This window comes from Eucyclogobius newberryi, unplaced genomic scaffold (assembly GCF_026437365.1).
Source record: "Eucyclogobius newberryi isolate DKJ021-1_F unplaced genomic scaffold, fEucNew1.0.hap1 SCAF_7, whole genome shotgun sequence".
Lineage (NCBI taxonomy): Eukaryota > Metazoa > Chordata > Actinopteri > Gobiiformes > Gobiidae > Eucyclogobius > Eucyclogobius newberryi.
The window spans coordinates 14,290,818-14,312,411 of record NW_027316389.1 but is presented as its reverse complement, the minus strand read 5'-3'; the positions used below and the strand labels follow the sequence as shown (position 1 = coordinate 14,312,411).

Here is a 21,594-nt window from a genome sequence, read left to right as displayed (position 1 = left end):
AAAAGGTTGTAAAATCCTATTAGTCCACAGTCATGAGGCTTAATGCTCTTGATAGACTAGTCTGCACCTCATATTTTACTTTTATGTGCCCACTTAGCCAAGGTAACTTGCAAATACGGAGTAAAAGTCTATTTGTATTCAACTAAGAAATCTGTGAATTTTATATTACAGCAATGACTGTTAAAAGGTGCAGTAAAATGACATAAACAAACATTAGAGGTATATGGATGCAGTAAGAATATGATTAATGCCACTCACAAAAACAATACAGTAATAATTAAAAAAAACATTACAAGTTGCAAGATTTTGTTTTTGTTTATTAAGATTAAAGGGCAGACAGTGAAATGGGCTGCCTGCTAAATGAAGGGATTGGCAGTTTGATTTTAGGATCAAACCGAATGCACACTGCCAATGTGTGCAGAAGTTAATGCATAATAAATTACAATAAATAGCCCCGGATAACAGTATTTTCAATCAGATATTTTCAAAGGGGCAACGGGGTTAAAAAGCGGTCTCTGTACACGTAGCTTTAGTTTGCCATAGCTCTGCTCAAAGTCCTTTTTTGTGCCATTGAGAACCTCCAAAGATCCTGTCCTTGCCTCATAACCATCTGCCCTCAGTTTCTGTAGGCGATAGTTGACGATCTGTGTGGTCAGCTCAAGGACGGTGGGCGTGTCCATGATCTGGGACATAGTGATCCCAGCACTCAGCAGGCCTTCGAAGCGGTCAGCCAGGATGTGTTTGGGGTAGTACAAAAGGGCAGGGCATTTCAGGACTATTTCCCGGAGCAGGCCCTCGGAACAGCCCATCATTTCCTGGGAGTAGAGCAGAGTTTGATTCATGCTGTCCGGGTTGAGTTCAATGACAAAGCCTCGGAGTTTAGAGAGCAGGTGGAGGAGCTCTGCTGTGGTGAAACCTCTGTCTTTGAGGAAGAGTAAGTTCTGCCGTAGCACTTCAGGAGATTTTATCAGGACAAATGGGTTTTGGCTGAGCAGTTTCTGTAACCAGATCTTCATATTGGCTTTCTCTCCGCCCAGTTCTATGTAGGACTGCTGCAAAGTGCTCACCATCGCCTGGTTTTGCTCCACTGGGCGGCTGAAGCTCTGTGGAGCACTGGCCATGAGTTTAGTAATGATTCGTTTGGTGAGATTCAAGCTATGAAAGTAAGAAATGTTGTTCCGCTGGTTCTCGTGGTGGCTGGCTGATGTGAAGAACGAAGCAGGGAACTTCTCGATAATGTTGACTAGGTCCTTCTTGTTCGAACACACAGACGTCCAGAGTTCTCGCTGAGTTGCCATCTCCTCCGGGTTGCAGAGGACCGCCTCAGGGTGCACCACTAAAACGTTGGCGATGACAGGACCCGAAGCCCCCATGTCCCGCAGGAGGTGAGCTACCTCTTTAGCATATGCTGGATGCTGATGCAGAACCCAGGCCTTAAGTTTTCTGACCTTTTGGATGTCCACTGACAGATCATAGAACGTGTCCACGGTCTGCTGGTTCTCGGCCGGTCTCGCTGTGCTACATTGCCTGACGTGAAGAGGCAGGACTGGGACGCGCAGGCACCGGAGACACAAGGAAGTTGCGACCAAGCGCAACATTTATGCAACAAGGAAGTGAATACCTGAAGAAGAGAGACTGATAAGCAAGGGACAAGAATGGGTAATATATTCTACTGTAAATAAAACTAGTTACTATTGGTTCTAGCATGAACGGTCACAGTAGATTATAAAGTGCACTTATTTTCTTAAAGGTTGAATGGACGATTTTTTGGCACCAAATCTGAGTCTTATTTCCTCGTGGCGTGGACTGCCAATTAGTCCTGCCACGTATCAATCATAGGATGCACCTACTGCTCACCTGCAGCCTCGTTCTGGCTACATTTTGTTAATTTATGATAATATTTTAAACAGAGCAGGGCAGAGCCACCATTCATTGTACTGAAGTAAAAGTAACACTTTAACAAAATAATTTTGTTAAAATTAAAGCAAAAAGTAGTGGGCCAAGAGAATACTCAAGTAAGAGTAAGAAAGTATTTGGGGAAAGTTCTGCTCAAGGTGCTGACTCGTACCACTGTGTTTAGGCCATTGCACGGCTTCTAGTTATAAGAGTAACTGGCAAGACGCAACATCAGATTTTTCATTTGAAATTAATATAATTGGGAAGGCAAAACATTAGATAATGCCTTAAGTTTGGTATTTTCAAAGAATTGACTACATCAATTAGGAAAACTAAATTGTGTTGTTGTTTTTAAACCAGATGCTAGGCAAAAAAAAATGTGTTAAAATCATTTGATATTGTTAACATTAAGCTTTTGTCACAAATAGACCTACTAAAAAAGACACCTTTACTCAAGTAAAAGTACTGTTAGTCTGTGAATGTATAATACAAGTAAAATTATGTACTCCAAAAAGCTACTTAAGTAAATGTGACTGAGTAGGCTTCTACTACCCAATGCTAAATTTAAAAAGCTAAATGAAATGTTTTACAGGTCGAAGAAAAAAAGAGAAAAAATTACAGTGCATTAAACCAATTTTCAAATCGTGTAATACTGTTTCTTCAGGAAGCAGTCTCCAGACAGTGCAGCTGCTGCTTACGCTCTCTTACGCTCTGTTCTTGCTCAGATCATGTCATTCATTGAAAGTCGTAATATGATGCCAATATGCCATTTATAAACAAATAATTGCTGGTGTTAATTGTCAAATAAATGCTTCCAACGAATTCAATGTGTACAGATGTTGCGCCACTCGCATCCTTATTTCAAAATAAAAGCCCAATCTTATGTAAAATGCCGAGGGCAGTGTTAGCTGTTAGCATGCTAGCCTTTCTGAAACATCTCAATTTTAATTGGCGAAATACGCTATGCAGGCACTGACAGCTAGCGAAACCTATTAAGTGCCGCAGTGGTGTTTAAAATATAATGATTTCACGCACAAGGCATAATTCTAGTGAGAGGTGTAAGCTACAGTTACCTTCAAACACGGTCAGGGAAGATTTGTTATGAAACGGTCTTCTTCTCCGACTGACGTGTGTCATCTCGTGTACATAGCGCCATCTTGAGTGAATAAAGGAGACTGCAACGATCACTGTCATTACAGCGATGTTCCCAAACACTCCGAGTTACCCCCGGTTACCCCCCAACACGTGGGCCAGTGGATCTCACCAACAAGGATTTTATGTTGATAGTGGCATTCGAACCTTCAAATCAAGTGACAGAAAAAATACCAACATAGTGAGCCTATTTTTTATTTTTTTAGCCTATTTTTATTCTTATCCTATAGCAGACTTTAATTGTTTTACTTTTTGACTTATATAGGTCGTTTTATCTTTGTTCATTGTCTTATGTTGCACCGAATCGCCAAAGCAAGTTTCTATGTTTGTGAATTCTGTTCATTGACAATGGCAATAAACCTTTTCTGATTCTGATTTTGTTGTTACTTTTAATGGCAGGTGGCAGTCAACTGAAAAGGTTGCACCTATTGTAGTTGTACGTTTTCAAAGTATGCGTTTTATACTATACTGTTAAAATAATAATAATAAAAGGAGCGAGAGAAAGAGAGAGAGAGAGAGAGAGAGAGAGAGAGAGAGAGAGAGAGAGAGAGAGAGAGAGAGAGAGAGAGAGAGAGAGAGAGAGAGAGAGAGAGAGAGAGAGAGAGAGAGAGAGCTACTGCCACCCCTTTTTGTGCCTTTTTCAACATCACCATGAGGGGCCACTGTTCTAATTTCCTTTGAAACGGATTCTCCTGCCACCACACAGGCTGCTTGTACAGTTCATATGGAGGTGGAATGACTTCAGAAGGACCTCATGTGGTATGGGTGCAATTGATCCGGAGCATACATTTCCATGTCATTGACTTGGAGAGTCCAGAATGATATCTCTCTTGTGTTTTTTATACATCGATATCAGTATGGTCACCGGTTTCCTCTACCCGAGTTCACAGGGGCAATCACATCCCAGGTGGAAAAGCCAATTATTGCCAGTCTGTATAAAAACAAATATGGCTGCTTACAAGGAAAAAAGAAGGAGGAATGTGTCAAGGAAATAAACAAAACTTATTGCACAATACTGTTGGAGTTTTGCTCGAGGCATGATGGAGGGACTAACCAGACTGGACATGGAGACACTGGAGAAGTGTGTAATATGGTTCCAGGGCAAATTGGTTGCTGGACACCACTTGACCTGGACTTTCAGGCTTGTGGTGAGAACGTCATCCTGGCAAAAATAGTACTCTGGTCCAGAACAATACTATATCATGATCACCACATTTTGTGTTGAACAAATGTTACAAAGTGCTCCTTCAAGTGTGTTATTATCCTTCAAAATGCATTTATTTTCAAACGCTATTAACTTGTGCCTTAGTAATTCCAAATACACACTGTTTGGGAAAGATTATGATGACGTCAGCCTTGTTTGATATATCTTAGAAATATGGGATATGTGCTATGAGCTGTGTTTTATTGATAATAATAATAATTTTAAAGTAAAAACATTGGCAGAATTGGGTCTCTTCTTCACAGCAGCTGGGGAGGTTCCAGACCCCGCAGCATACGGACCCTGATGAGTGCAATCAGTGCTGGGCTGAATTAGGCTCAACACAAGGAGAGTTTTCTCACAGTTGGTGCTTAATCATGATGCTTGATCACCAGCACTGCAAGCTGTTCCCCGCCACTACACACACGATACTGCCTCATTATATTTTATATACCAGCAGTAGACCATGTGCACGTCTCAAATGCAATATGTTAATACCATTGTAATAGAATACTATAATAATGAGCGTTTTTTATCCAGTGTTCAAAGTTTAATGTGTAACTAGGGTGGCAAGTCTGTTGTTTTTTGACTTTTTCGCCCGATGGCTTTATTAGAGTGTTTTAGTATGATATGGGGATGAGAAGGGAGGACATGCAGCAAATTGTCAAAGCCACAATTTTAACTCACATGAAGCACATGAAGCCTGGCATATTTGCTGACGCCTTAACCCCTTGACCACCAGGTAGCACAGGTACTTTTGACAACTTAAAGCGCCTGTAATTAATCAAGCTGTAAAACCTTATACACTAATCTATTACCCCCATAAATCCACAAAACAGAATGTGTGGGAATGGAGATCAAATTAAGCTCTGCCTTAATTAACTTCACACCAGTGTATTTAGCAGTCAGTATTCCCTTTCTCTTCATGGGTTCAGCTTCCAGTTATAGAAAACATTGTGAGGACTTTTTCTCATTCAAAATATATATAATATTTAACTTTCAATTTTGTATTTTTTTTTTTCAAAGCCCATTCTACTTCATCTGAGTCTGCTTTAGTTACTTGAAATCAGTCTGCTGAAAACAGTGTGTTGGCAGCTTGAGCATTTCTTGCCACTCATGCTGTTTTGTCTCTAAAAAGTTTGTTGTTTTTTGGGTTGGTTTGGTGAATTCAATGCCAGTCGTTAAAACACGAGCTAAAAGGAACTGGAGCAAAACTAAAACAGACTATTTGGACCGAAATGATGAATGACTTGTTCCAGTAGACTTGTTTTGTTGTTGTGTCATTCTGTCACGTATGAAGGGTTTAGCATGTCTCACCAGCTCAGACTTGAAGAGATAGGATCAGTTTGGTTTAATGTGTCAGCCTTTATGCAATGAAGTCCAAACGAGTGCAGCTCATAATGCAATACCCATGAATTTTGGTCATTGTTTCCCTAACCAGTACAAAGAGCTATTGTTGTCCTGTGAAAGCACCGTTCTTACCCACATAACGAAAGTACACTGCTGGCATTCTGTGTCATTCTGTGGAAAGTCCAATTCAAAAAAAGAAGAAGGGATTTCCCCCATGCAGCCAATGTTATAGTGGTCACTGTCTCTCAACTGTGGAACACATGTTTTATCATGAATCATAAGGTTGTTGATCAAGTTTGAATAGCTGTAATACACGGCAACCTATGAGCAAATTAAATCCAGTGGGGGGTAGAACAGACAAATACTATACTCAATTAAGATAACAACTAGTGGCCCGTGTAATTACTCAAGTAAGTTTTCCAAAATGTGCGTTATTATATCTGAATTATGATTTATATAAGTTGATATGATGAGACAGACAAAACACTAAGCCAAATTCTAAATTCTGTTATTTCAACTAAAGCATTACTAAAGCAAATGATGTCCGAAAGTATCAAGTATCAAAATTTGACTCTATTCAGAAAGTTGTGATGGTGCTTAAACCTGTATTCTTTGATTGTCTTTCTTAAAGTGCCCATAACTTTCCTCACACATTCGCTGAAATATGAGAATGGAACTGTGGCCACACCTACAGGTAATGAATGACTCTTGCTCAATGTCTGTTAATGTTTATAAAAGACAAGATTATTTTCTTTAACAGCTTTGTGCTTATTGTATACGTACATAAGCCAAGCATATTTAATAGAGCTTATATTGCAGCATCTGTCACTCAAAGCGCAGGGTGAAAGAAAGAGAAAGAGGAGGAAACCAAGAGTTTTGCTGGAGGTGGAACGTGACACAGTAAAACTCAACAGTTTGGCCCCGAGCTCAGCAGTTACACGCGACGCAGGCAACATGATCGGCCTCTGGCTCACCCTACTTGTCCTCCTCCTCCTCCAGCAGGCCAGCGGCGAGGAGCCCGAGCCAATCTTCAGACCGGTAGGCAGTGTGGTGGAGCTGGGCTACTGCCTCAGCATGGATTATATTGTTGTTTACCGAGTTCTTCGAGATGGGGACCAGCTGATTTGCAACTCCTCAGATGTAAGTCCACCAGTTACACCTCCCTCAGACTTCCAGGGTCGTATTGACTCCAGCAACCACCAGCACATCCTCGGCATGCAGATCAAGAACCTTATCTATCAAGACTCTGGGATTTACCGAAGGGAGTGCTGGAAGAACAACACCCGAGAGAGTCAGCACATGCAGCAGCTCGTTGTGTGTGATTCTGAAGCAAAATCTGAGGAAATCACTGCTGATTCAGAAGGAGGGGGAATAGAAATTACATGTAACAGCACTGCTATTGGAGAAGACAGCGTCACTGTACAATGGTACCATGACGTTTACCCATCATACAGGATTGTACAATTGCTGGACAGTAACATTTCACTCGTTCCCGTGGATGGCATTTTAGAAGTTAAAAACAATGGCGCTACACTTGTGCTGGATGAAACCATGTTGAGTAACAACCAACATTTTTACTGCGTTGTACACAAAGACGTACAGTGCCTCAGCTTCCAAAGCCTGTACATGCCTGAAAGCCTTGACAACAAGGACATTTTTGCCACACATGGCGACAAAGTGGTGTTGTATTGTGAAGCAGATGGAGATAACCAGTACTGGGATACTCCTCTTGGAAAGGTGGACAACGTGGATGAACGAAGCGATCACATGTACATATCCACCGGGGAAGAGTCCATACACTTCTCTCTTGTCATCCATTCCGCATCCGAGGAACACTATGGCGACTACTCCTGCATCTCCCCCATGTATGAGATGCAGTATTCCTTGTTGTATTGCCCTAAAAAGACAGGTTCGGAAACATTCACTTTTGAAAACCAGGAAGTAACATTACAGTGCGACGTTGCAGAGGTGGATCTGTACATTGTCCAGTGGTATCGCAGACAGAAATCAGGCCTGGAGGAGCTTGTGTACGACTCGGGGGACGACAGTGTTCCCATCCCAGAGGAGCTGAGAGGGAGAATAAACGTAATGGACAACAATGCTAAGCTAAAAATATTAGACGTGAAGAGGGCGGACGAAGGGTCGTACTGGTGTGTGGTGCTAAAGGGCGCTGAGTTTGAGGGCGACTATGAAGATGACTTTAGTGAGGAGGAGGAGGAGGAAGGCGTGGAGGATGATGGCGAAATGAGTTTAGATTGGGGTAGTGAGAACAAGTGCGTTTTTAAACAGGAAACATATCTGAGTGTGAATAAAAAGACAATCGTTAGCACAACACCACCTACGCATAGACCGCGCCAACCCAAACCAAGATCAAATGGGCAAGCAGGGACAAGAGCAGGGGTCATGCTGATGGTAATAAGTGTACTTACAATGTTTGTTTTGGTAAAGGATAGATGAGTACAAAATGATAGCATCCTACGGGGAGTTGAAACTAACAATGCAACCGCAATAGTTACCAAGGTGCTATGAGATGTCCTCCATGTGGTCCCTGATTGTAAAGAATGCAAACTATGTGTCGTCGATTTGAATGTTGACTACCTGGCTCTGGAATTAAATATCAAATTTACTGATGCATAACATTCTCAAATATTTTAGTGATGTGCGCTGAAATGTAAATGTAAACACTATGCAATGTGTGAATGTTGAAAAAGGAGGAAAGAACGAGAAACTGACAAGAGCTAAACAAGTATCTGTATCTTTGCTTATGCACTAAATACCAAGGCCTTGGCATATGTTTATGGTGCAATGATATGGATTTTTACTGTCTTCTTAATTATCATTCAGCACTGTACTTTTCTGTTATGGAATATAAGAGATGAATAGAGATTATATTTTATTATGCATTTTTGTAGATGTATATGCAGCATAGCTCTGTTGTACTGCCAAATACAAATATTTTTTACATTCTGTTTGCTCTGTGGACTCATTTCATTCCATCACTAACTCTTGCTAATGTTTTATTGCATACAAACAAATCTTGCAAAAACTACATTTGCATTACCATTATGTTTATATGCATTTTTGTGGCTGTATCATTGTTATCGATCCATTTCATGCCATTATTTACTTAATGCATTTACAAATCCCTGCTGCACAACTAGGGCGTTAACAAGGTGTCTCAGCTCTTGTGTCTTTATTGTTGTTGTACATCACTTAAAACCAGTTGATCCACTTATCAGTCAGCAGTTGAGTTTCACTGGTTGAGTACATAACAGACAAAATACCTAAGATAAGCTAGATAACAGAAAACAGAAAACAAATAAGCTCTTTTTACCATGGCGAAGTAGAATAAGTGAATATTTATTTGTATTTATTGACATCTTCTGGCCATTAGAGTTACATTTTCCCTCAACTTGCAATGACATCAGAGCTTTAAAAAATCCCTAAAACTTAAGTGGTACTTCACAAAAAATGTAGCATTAATTGAGTCAAAACAGATGGATTTATGCTACAGCGTGGTGATGAGCAATCTACAGCTATTGCACCTTTCTGACTTCAAAGGTAAACAGCCTATTCCTAAGTCTATGAATCAATAACTCTGGTGGAGGCGATAACATGCTCAAGTGCACTGTGGCCGTGACTGAAGCAAAAGTGTAAGCCAACTGTACTGTGACAGATTGCTTGACAAGTCACACCCAGGTAACATAACTTCACATCAGTGGAAAACGGTTTATTCGACATTCACTCGCCAACTTGGGCAATTTTCTATCATATGGAACCAGCGAGACCCTGTACTCCACACTTGACATGTTTAAGTGTCTCATGTCTTTACAGGAACTTCTCCTTCAATCCAAATTCAGCGCAGGCACTGTACTGAACTTCGCACATAAAACCACATATTGGATCAATAGGAGCTGGGGCAAACGGGCACAGAGATACTCGAGGAGAACCTCAGTATCGACCGGCCCATTTATGTCTGCGACACACAGAATGAGATACTCTATACGACGTGATTATGTCTGCTGGTGAGTCTCTGCCTGTGTATGTATTGATTCAAGGGTACAATTTATTGTACATGAACAAACAGAGGATTGTGCATGCAACCAGACTTCTGCATGTGACAGACTCTTTGTGTACTGCCAAATAGCATAAGGCACAATGGACTCATAATGAATAATATGTTATACCTTAATCGGAAATTTTACTGCCCCTTGTCACCGTAGTTAGTATATCTTGCCACACCATGACTGAGCATGTTTACACTGTGGCTGTGGTAACACTAATGCAGTAAATGACATATAGCATACATAGTAGAAAAAGCTTCAGTTGTAGTCATCTGGACTCAGTTTGAAAAAATAGACGTTTCGACTCTCATCCAAGAGTCATTGTCAATAACAGAATTTAGGTCGAGAACTCCGATATTAATGCTGTTCTGTGGTAAGACCCGCCCATTGGGCGGAGCCTTCCTGAAGTAGAAAGAGTTGTTTGTTTCAACAGAAACTCCCCCTTGTATCTACCGAGCTAGCCTATTCAGAATCTTAATGGGCTATTAGAAACCTCTTTGTCTTTGTGAGACCCTGGCAAGATGGAGATGCACGGCACTCTGAGGTCCTGAACTAGTATTTCTTCTGTGCTGATAGAGCCTCTTGTGTAGAGGCTGTACAACTTTCTTCACTGCATTGGATCGAATAAACTACATTGCTCTGTTTTTGAGTCGGCAACTTGTCCTTTGGGTGAACCAGTTTTTGTCTTAAAGTGTTTCCTGGTTTAAAATAAACAGGGACTTCGTGTTGTAAATTCTCCAACACGAAGTCCCTGTTTATTTTAAACCAGGAAACACTTTAAGACAAAAACTGGTTCACCCAAAGGACAAGTTGCCGACTCAAAAACAGAGCAATGTAGTTTATTCGATCCAATGCAGTGAAGAAAGTTGTAAAGAACGTTACATAGGTGAGACGAAACAGCCTCTACACAAGAGGCTTTATCAGCACAGAAGAAATACAAGTTCAGGACCTCAGAGTGCCGTGCATCTCCATCTTGAAGCCTCTAATCACTCGTTTGAAGACGGTGAGGTGAAGGTTTTAAGCAGGGAGAAAAGATGGTTTGAAAGAGGAGTCAAGGAAGCTATTTTTGTTAAAAAAGAAAGACCTTCTTTAAACAGAAATGGAGGGCTTAGGTTTCATCTTCCTGTTATTTATAATGGGATTCTGAACCCCTGGAAAGGTAAAGGACATTCAGATGCTAATCAGGTACTCAGGGTGGTTGAGCCAGGGTCTCACAAAGACAAAGAGGTTTCTAATAGCCCATTAAGATTCTGAATAGGCTAGCTCGGTAGATACAAGGGGGAGTTTCTGTTGAAACAAACAACTCTTTCTACTTCAGGAAGGCTCCTCCCAATGGGCGGGTCTTACCACAGAACAGCATTAATATCGGAGTTCTCGACCTAAATTCTTTTATTGACAATGACTCTTGGATGAGAGTCGAAACGTCTATTTTTTCAAACTGAGTCCAGATGACTACAACTGAAGCTTTTTCTACTATGGAACACGCCTGGACGAATGAGGGATTACACCGACATAGCATACATATGTTTAGGACACTTACAGGTGACTCCAAAACCTCACAACGGGTCACCAGAGCTTAAAAAAGGTTCAACCTAAATGGCTAGATGTAATGAAGGGATAGTATTTAAATTGATGATGATTCTTTTGTTCTTTGATACCTTTACTATATTAATAAAGTAGTTTGTCAGGTGGAAGTCGAATGTTGGGGTATGGCTGTGAGAAAAAAGGGAGAGGAACCTGCATGTTAAATGAGTGTGTTGAAAGACTCCTGCTGACATTGGTTTGGGCTATTAATCAGGCTATTGTCATTTGTACCTTTCCATGGACGCAATTGCCCGGAGCTGTGGAGCTGCTTGTTTTTTCCTTTCAAGGCATTTTGCATGTTGCACTGGAACATGTAGTTACATGTGACTAACTGATGAAACTGAACTAGCTATAACTGACTTATGAATTGATAAATGTGGCTACGTGACAGAATAAACTATTTCTTTATACTTGGAGAAGGGTTAAATGTGTGTCTTCTTGAAATGTATACTTTCCTAGGTAAACATTCTTCAAAGCTGTGTGTCACTCGGTGGTTAAGATAACACGTGAGATGTGAGAAACCTAGTGTTAACATTTCCAAGCTTAAGGTGAACATTGCCCTCATCATGCCATAATTCAAAACTCTGCACATCAGGGCAGATGACTGACTCTCGCAACCTCTTTTGTCAACAAAATTTAAAAAAAAAATCCGTCAGCCAAAATAGTGTCTTGAACTGATAAAATGGTAAATATGTGGTTTGTATATTAATATACAAACCAAACAACTCGACAATGAAACATATTCAGTTTTGTCACATTTAAATACTTACACATACAAAAGTTTGAATAAATCAATTAGCAAACAGAGTGATATGAGATGATATGAAACGATAAGAGCAGAGGAGGCAGGTAAGGTGACACTCAAAGTCACTAACATCAGATCCTCATCTCACTGCTGCACCTCTGGGGAAATATACAGACTCCTCTAAGCCCAAGATAACCAAAGCAAATTAACCGGTCTGCGGTGAATACTATAGAGCATGTTTTTTTTTCCAAACAAAATTTTAACTTTAACTTTTAATCAAACTTTTCTGGTGGAGGATCAGCACCAGCTTGTGTTGTTGAATGTTCCACAGTATGGCTTTAAATGTACGGTATCTACCTTGCATTCAATGCATGCATTTGTATTGCAAAATACCAGTTTTTTTTTTTTTTCAAGAAACTTTTAGAAACACTTAATTTAATAAAGCTAAAAATAAGTGTAGTTGGAGATGTAATCGCTAACTTAGATTCGGGAGCAGGACCACGCCTCAACCTCTTACCTCCCCAGCAACCACACCTCCACTCTTCAACCACGCCTCTTATTACCCAGAAGGCCTATATATGCAAAGGCCAATCCCAGCATCTCTTGTTGTCTCTGCTCTCTCGACCCCACCCTCCCACCCCATGTCTCTATCATCGTCACCTTAACACATAACCATCCATGGAGGGGGGGTTCTGAATCGGCTGGGCTGATTACCCGAGACAGAGCCCCCATCCTGAGTCTCTACCCAGCCATCTCATCGATCTCTCTCATCTCATCGATCTCTCTCTCATCTCATCGATCTCTCTCTCATCTCATCAATCTCTCTCTCATCTCATCGATCTCTCTCTCATCTCATCGATCTCTCTCTCATCTCATCGAGCTCTCTCTCATCTCATCGATCTCTCTCTCATCTCATCGAGCTCTCTCATCGAGCTCTCTCATCGAGCTCTCTCATGTCGAGCTCTCTCATATCGACCTCCCTCATATCGATCTCTCTCATATCGATCTCTCTCTCATCTCATCGATCTCTCTCTCATCTCATCAATCTCTCTCTCATCTCATCGATCTCTCTCTCATCTCATCGATCTCTCTCTCATCTCATCGAGCTCTCTCATCGAGCTCTCTCATCGAGCTCTCTCATGTCGAGCTCTCTCATATCGACCTCCCTCATATCGATCTCTCTCATATCGATCTCTCTCATATCGATCTCTCTCATATCGATCTCTCTCTCATCGATCTCTCATCGACCCATCATGACTTATCAATAAACATTCTTTCGTATTTCATTGTTGTGGCGTGGTCCTTGCTAGTGAATAAATTGCTAAAAAAAAAAAAAAAAAAAAAGTAGTTTCAAATCATCTATGGAGATTATTGCTTTGCCTGGATTATTTCACAGGATGGAATTAAGATTTTATTTAAATTACAAGCATGACTTTAATTAGGTATTTAGGTATTTAATAGCTTTTTAAAAAAAAATCATTCTTTGTGTGAGAAGCTACAGATCAGACCTGTAACTTGACCTAGTACCATTATTGCTGATTCCAAGGAGATAGATACTTTGGAACTGTTTCTTCAAAGAAATACATCCCCATATATGGGGGAAGCCAGCCGCCACCAGAAAAGTTCAATATTATGCACCTTTAACGCAACACAAAGTGTGATTTTGGTGATGAAACTGCCTTATATCTTCTCATAAAAGCTGAAAATGACAGTTTAACAGGTGTAACATTGTGGACAAGACCCTATGGCTTATGGTGTAATCCTACTAAAAATGGCAAAAGAAAAGAAACCTGCTGACATACTTGAGGTGTCAGGTCTGACCTCTAAAATGTCCAAAGTAAAAGCAGAAAAACAAAAGCAGTAGAAAGTTCCTATGGAATACGTGAAAATCAAGTCACAAGTGAAATGTTTCCTTGTTGCATCATTGCAGATTCTGGTTGGGCCACACCAACAGGCCAGCGTTCTGACAGTGCACAGTATTGTTTCAGTGCTGTCAGTGCTTTTGGCATTAACGTAGCTCTGACAGGACTGAGGGCAGGTGGTAGAGCTGGAACTACTTTGATCATATTTGATCTTCATAAGCTCACACGCCTGACGTGTGACACCTGCTGTTTGCACAACATATTCAATCTCTGACCAAACCAGATTTGTGAAATACTAAATCTCTGCGCTGTTTTCATTTGTTTTCATTCGACCAGGTTTGAAGTTGTTTTCACCTCAAATGTCAAATGTACCGCTAAGAAGTAAATCTTCAGTCTTATTTTAGATTGCTCTGTACTACTCTATGTATGAATAATTAGCTTTGTAACGCATAGCACAGCAGTGTAGACCCCATGCTGAAAATGATCAAAGCTATAAATAGTTGTGGCTATATATATATATATATATTGATTTGCAGTCCTTACAGAAAAACATACAAGCGGGTGTATCGTATTATAGAGGTATGAATATATGAAAAACATATCACAGTAAAATTAATCAATGAACAAGCATTTCACAAACTTAATAAAATGCTTTTGATTTCATGTTTAAAATGCTAAACTTGTGTAATTGTAAACTTTGCAAGCATGTTTTTACTGTGTCCCTTAATATTTAATATTGTCTTCAAGGGTGTCCCAGGATATAATATTTATTTTATAACCCTTGACTTTCCTTCTTCTATCAGGCAGTCCCATAAAAAGAAACGATTTGTACAGTGTTAGTTTTATGGTCTTTAAATTCTCCTAAAGTCAGCCGGACTGACTTTTATCTAGGACTGGAATACTACAATGAATAAATACTTCCAGGAGACATAAACTGCATTACCTCCCTGAAAGGATTTTTGCTGAAAAGCCGCACTTTTTTTTTTTTTATCAGAATACATAATTTGCTTAGAGAGCAGTAGGGCTTTCATTCTTTCATTACTCTATCCACTTTATATTGCAAACGTTTAGAGCCGGCACACTGGCCATTGAGCAGATCTCCTTGTCTGTTTGCCTCTCACATCTCTGAGATTTCCATCCTGCAAAACGCAAAACGCACCTGAAGAAGTTATGCTTCAACAATATTTTTAGCTGCCAGATTCTAGTACTCCCACACTCTTAACCTTTTGGAGTCCTGATAAATATTTATGTTTCACAGCGCTGCCAATACATCCAAAACAGAAATATGGCTTGTTGATATATTTGCTCAGCTGGCGTGTATAAAACACACAAAATTTTATTCCGTCTTTGTACCTAATTTAAAGCTGGTCCAATATCAGATCCTGAAGGCACAGCAGAGGCCAGCTGCAATTTATTGGAGTGAAAAACATAAGATTGTTTGCTTGTTTGGAGCAGCATTTTCTCTTTTATAACTAATGGAAAGTGTAGGCATTGCCGTCCATCAAAAACAATGGCTTCTCTTTTTTGAAAAGGACAAGATGAAACGCTTCCATCCAAAGTCAAGTTGGTTTTAGCGGTCTGTGGGTGTGAGCACCCACAAAGTTTGCATTTGTTTTTAAAAATAACATCAAGTGCTCTCCACACAAGCTGTGAAAACTCTGTAGGCAGAGCAGAGGGAAACGTGTGAACAGAATGTTATGTGAATGTCACATGTTGCATGTTAGGAGTGTGCAGAGGAAAGCAGGTATCAAGCATGAGCATGTTGGCTCTCACTCGCGGCCCACCACCCTGATTGTTGCAGACATGGAGGTGGAAGAGGAGCAGCTGCCGGGAGCTCTCAGGTGTAATTAAGGAGGGCTCGGTCACACAGAAAGGCCCCGGGAGGCCCTGCAGTGTGGGGAGGACTGAACATGGCTCAGCGAGCTGCAGCAGGCTCAGCGCTTGTTACAGTGAAGACTGAAGAGCATCGTGCCACTGTCGCCATCTGTGTATAGATGTACAGTGTGCACAAAGCATAAAGCTCTGTGTGTGCAGCTGTCACTGTCACGGTGTGTGCTGCATGCTGTGCTTGAGAGAACAGACAGGGCTAAAATGTAAAATAATCAATGAAATCATCCAGGAAATTGTGTTTAGACAAACCTAAAGTTACACCCTCAAGGGGCTCTCACCGGGCCATTACTATGGGACTGTTCAACTGAAGTCCACAGTGGTCAGTGTAAATCATTCATTCATCTGCATAACAGTAGTAAGTAGGAAACATGTGTACATAACAGCAAAGTAAAGCTCTGGAGTTCAAGCGTTAATACCGTCTCTTTAGATAAGTTGTTATTGTAAACCCCCCCAAAAAAGAGTTGCAAGGTACTGGGACCGCTCATTATCTCTAAGATAAAATGCTCCTGCATCTTACAGATTACATCACAGCCTCTGTGCTCCAGCTCAGTGCACCTTTTAGTATTTCATGTGGAGTTTGTTCAGAATCCTTTCCATTGTCGCCCTGTGGTGCTCCCTGGTTCCTGTGCCTCCTGTAATTTACTAGGCCCATTACTCGCACAAATGTGACGGCTGTGAGCCCTGTGTGTGTGCAACAGTTGGTGGGAGAAAGAGCGAGGTAAAAGAGTGAGAAGGAGAGAGCTCTGTTTGTCCTTTCTCTGTTGTTCCCATACCATAGACAGAGCAATGCTTCACGCTAATGGCACCAATTATGCCTCTGAGAGCCCTGATGATGGTTCATTTTCACACCACGTACTAAAAGGGGGGAAAACTGTAGAACTGGAGCTTTAAAAAAAATGAAAAAGTATGTTAGCTACAGAAGAAAGATGAAGCTCTTTTTCTGTCCTAACTTTATGCCGGCAGAACCCAGACATGAGGAAGTGTCTGGCTGGATTAGAGCCACATAGGAATTTATGTCTGTTATTTGGAGTATAGGCCAATCCAAGTGAGACCAAGGCCAATCAAAGCGTTCTCAATAAAACAGACTTTCCCCCATGGAAGTCTCCAAAGGCTTTCAGTAGATTTGATTTGAAGTCTATAACCTGGAAGTTAGTGGGCGTGAGGCGGAAGATGCGGCAACACACGGCAACACAGTGTCAGATGGTAAAGCCCCGGCTCCCCAGCGAGATGCAACTGTTCAAAAGCAGAGAGAAGACGAGACAAGTGATTACTGTTTTAATGTGCTCAGTCCTTGATGTTTACAAGATAGCAACAGCTAAAACTAGAGCTCTCAGGCATCAAGAAGAAACCGCTTATGAAGAGAAGCTCTGCCAACCGCTAAAGCCTTGTTGATTGAACTCTTGAGAAGCGATGGATTCCTTCAGCACAGATTTGATGGGTGCCAAGAGGCTACTTTAAAGACGTAAACGTTTTTAATTTAGCTAAATACTGTCAAGCTACTCGCATAATTCTGGGACATAATTACCATGCTTTGCTCAGGAGCAGATTGCTGGGTTCAGCAGTACAATAGCATCGACAACTTGTTCGCTGGCGCCCATTCTGTTAGATTAAAGTGCCAAAAATTAAAAAAAAAAGAAGCCAAATTTCCCCAGACAAGGGGATGGAAATAAGAACATTTATATTCAAGCAAGCTGTTCAGAAACAATCACACAGTCACACCTTTGATGCACAGATGGTAAACTTTTCGATTCCCCCTCCCTTCTGGTTTTCTGCGACCCACATTCTTTTCCTTCTCTTCATCCCATGTGTCACTCAGAGGATTTCTCTCATTCTGCAAGCATCCAAGCACCCGGTCTCTCAGCCAGTCCTGCCTAAATTTATTAAATGAAGTCTTAAAATTGGCGAGCCAGCCAGAAGCATCACGGCTGGGTAAATGTTAGCTGAACGCCTTGGGTTTGTGAAGGCCCCTTTCACAGTGTGACGCCTACATATAAGGGTGGGATATGTCTCTCCTGTAGACAAATGCGGATAGCCATCTTGTCGAATGCATGACTGAGCACCCGGGCTGAAACAGCAAGGTCGTGCCAGGTCACAAGATCTGCGGGCTTTTAGGATGGCAAGAAATCAAGTGCGCTGAGACACTAAGCCTGATTGGGGTCAGGACAGTTGGATTCACTCGTGACCTCTGAAAAAAGTAGGTCAGGAACTTGAAAAGTGCTGGAGGAAATTGGAAAACATTGCAAATATGTGGTAGTCATAGTTGGCTTAAAAGGCATGTTGTGTAACGCTTTATAGACCAATGCCATCTTGAGGACACAGGCACATCTACACTGTCATCACTGACGGATGTGTGCATGCCCATGTGCACGTAGTAGTAAGTAGAGACCATTTACCAACCACACAATAGCTGTGTGTGTGATGAAAGTCAATCCGCCAACCACTGGGTTTTAGCGTTTTCAAATTTCATTACCAACTGAACTACATAATCTTCCAACAGTGGAATTAATTTATTTAAACTAATTGGTTGTGTTCGGTGTGGTCTTGTGCCTTTTACCTCACAATAGTAATGAAAAAGGTTCTGGATCTTTATGGTATAAAACATTTACAATGAGCATTTGCTGAGAAATATTCAAAGTTCCATCAAAAGATAAAGAGGCTTTTAGATTGTGGGTGGGGTTTTGGGTGGCACACAAGACTCAAGAAATAATTCAAGTTAAAAGTTAGAAATATAATTTCTATCAGAGACATTATCAACATTTCATGATTTCATTAACTAAATAATTGTATGTCTGTCTGCCCAGTGTAAGTTCTCTCCAGGCTGTAATATCTTTGAGGGAATCTCTTAAATGTTGCAGTACAAGTGAGAAAGAGAGAATGTGGGCTTTTGGTGCTGAATTAAATTTAACTCTCTCTGTTGGCATACAAGTGGGTGAAATGAGATTTCTTTTCCAGCCGCTTATTGCACTTACAGCGAGGGAGGGACGGAATAAAGAGCTCCCTCAAATCAGATGAAGTGTAGCTTTTCCTCCACAGGCTAAACTCTACTTTAGATCACTTTTTTTTATGCCGCTTTCTCCATGTGCCGAGCTGACTGACAGGTAATCTGACTGATGGATCGCGTCTATAAAGGAACCAGGAAGGTGTGGAAGTTACAGATATAGAAAAGACAGTGGGTAAACTGAGGAGACGAGGTTACCCCAACACTGGAGACATTTGAGCTGCGCGGATTCAGTCTATGATGAAAGACCACTGTCATGTTGAGATCAGATATGCAGCAGATCACAGAGATAGGAGAACGAAAAGACAGCAAATGGATAAGCCATTTGTTAAAAGGCTTGGTATAGTTATAGAAAGAAAAATGAAAGCCCCTTGAATCTCTAATGCTGGATTTGTGGCCGTGTAAGAGAGGAGTGAATGTGTACTGCTAAACAGGTCCGTGGAGAATTGAGTTTTTCTGATTTTCTACTTTTTCATGTTGCCGGTTTTAGATCTCGTCAAGGAGGTGTGGGGGCGTGTGGCAGCTCTGAGGCTGGAATCAATGCTGTAGGCTGGAGAAGCAAAGGGTCAGTGCTGGGAGCCGCCAAGGACAGGCCACTCCGGTCGCATGTAGTGGGTGTGTTTGGCAGTTTGTCATCCTTTGTGTAGTTGCAAAGTAAGATGACTTTTGGAGTTTTGGAAATACATCTGAAGACATGGGTAATGTTGTAGGTATGCTCCTGTTTCAACTCCCTTTCAGCTGAAAGTTCTGGCTGCCTTCTAAGCAAGTGGCTGCAGGGCTAAATAAAAGTGGGTATCTGCGGTTATATAAGCAGCCACTTGAGGTTTCAATGTAGAAGCTGGCCTTGTCTTAATGGAAAAGTGTAAATGCAGATGTAAGGCAGAATAAAGTCTCATGCAAACTGCAAGATGCACTGCGGCAGCAATATAACATACTGTAAAAACATCCCAAACTGTCAAATTGTGTGAACAATTTGGTCGGGTAGTTAATGACTGGAAGTCTCAGGATACTGTTCCTTCAGAACACACACAATTTTGGAGAATCAAATATTTCAGATAATGTCAAATAGCACACCAACCGGCTGAAAGAGACATTTTGCTACTTTTAATTTTTAGCCTTGCAAAGTTAACAGATGAACACCTGACAGCAAAGCTTTATTTGTCATTTCAAGGCAATTTGTAGAATTCTGCTTCTTTGAAACCGCTTATTGCAATACTAAAATGTATAAAATGTGTGCAAAAATACATGGTTTCTTTTTCGTCAAACAACCAAACTGTCAAATTCTGCCATTATTAAGAAACATGAACCATTAAAAGCATGACTAGTGCTGCCTTGTTTCTCTGTAAACCTTGAAAGACCATTTAAAACACGTAGGATTGTGCTACAGTCTTTGAGATAAATCTGAGAGACCAACAGAATTGGCCCCATTCACAGGAGTAATGGAGCTGTCAGTGGCTAAATCTGACCCTGCGGTAACCCCATGGGGCGCTATGATATGGCTCCCCATTCGTCCAAGATGGTGGACCCCATACGGATATGATGATGGCAGTCTTCCTGGGAGCACAGAGGAGAAAATAGGGGTGGTGGTCTCATTGTGATCTGATGGAAGGCTTACGTGCCTGTGCCATTGTTGTTCCTCTATCTCTTTTTGAGCAGATCCCTGTGGAGAGATGACAGCCGCGCACGCTCACTGACGCCAGGCTTGGTATGGTTCTGGTGATGCGCTGTGATATAATTGTTGATGCCTGGATGGACACAATAAAACCTGTAATAAAGCATATACCTTCATATTACATTTCAAACCCACCACAGCTCACTGCTCGTGCGAGGTGTCTTGTGTTTCCATTACTATACAATTATAAGGTCTGTCAGTGCATAGATGTTTCAATATGTATGTAAATGTGTCAGTGCCGTCGCTCACTGGTGTTTGTTTGCATGTTCGTTTCATGGCTAGTTGGTTGATCTGAATCTCTGAGAGTATGAAAATACGGTGCACTTGATTCAAATTGTTTTGGTTGTATTTATTTTTTATCACTTGCATCATGAGAACGGAGCATTGGCTGTTTGGATGTGATGGGCCTTACACACACTACACACTGCCAGTATTTAAGGCCAATAATAAATCTGTACCTGAAAATATTCAAAAGGTTTGTTGGGAGAGAAGGGGCTTATAATCTGAGAAACAAAATGAACTCTAAATCAATGAGCTTGTGGACAATAGGAAACGCTTGTTTGCTTAATTACGTGGAATAAGACTATGAAACAGTTTGCCAGTGTAATTAAAATGTGTATTTATAAAGCAATTATAAAATAATTACCTGACCTATGGTCATGAGCTTTTCTGTAATGACCGGACAAGATCGCGGATAAAAGCGGTCGAAATGAGTTTCCTCCGCTGGGTGGCCAGTCGCTCCCTTAGAGATAGGGTTAGGAACTCGGAGTAGAACCGTTGCTCCTCCACGTCGAGAGGAGCCAGCTGAGCTGGCTCGGGCATCTGTTCCGAATGCCTCCTGGGCGCCTTCCTGGGGAGGTGTTTCGGGCATGTCCCACCAGGAAGAGGCCCCGTGGAAGACCCAGGACACGCAGCAAGGACTATGTCTCTTAGCTGGCCTGGGAACGTGTCTGGGGAGAAGGAAGTCTGGGAGTCCCTGCTGGCCCTGGCCCCGGATAAGCGGAAAAAGATAAATGGATGGATATAAATTATTGATGATGATTGATTAAAATAAACACTCACAGTCATTAGCAGGTTATACTGTAAGTATAACTTATATTATTAACCTATATTACTGCAGCTACATTTCTAAACGTTTGATGCCCCCATCAGACTACATTTATCAGAGTGTGGTTCACTT

At 41.3% G+C, this 21,594-nt stretch overlaps 1 protein-coding gene across 1 annotated transcript; it reads right to left on the bottom strand.

Annotated features, from left to right (window-relative positions):
- Nucleotides 1-300: 300 nt before the first annotated feature.
- Nucleotides 301-3,061, bottom strand: mterf2 (mitochondrial transcription termination factor 2). Its single transcript, XM_072435459.1, has 2 exons — nucleotides 2,970-3,061; nucleotides 301-1,621 (listed from the first exon to the last, which is right to left on the bottom strand). Exon 2 carries the CDS (start codon nucleotides 1,596-1,598, stop codon nucleotides 471-473), a length of 1,128 nt encoding a protein of 375 aa, XP_072291560.1. The 5' UTR covers nucleotides 1,599-1,621; nucleotides 2,970-3,061; the 3' UTR covers nucleotides 301-470.
- Nucleotides 3,062-21,594: the final 18,533 nt, after the last annotated feature.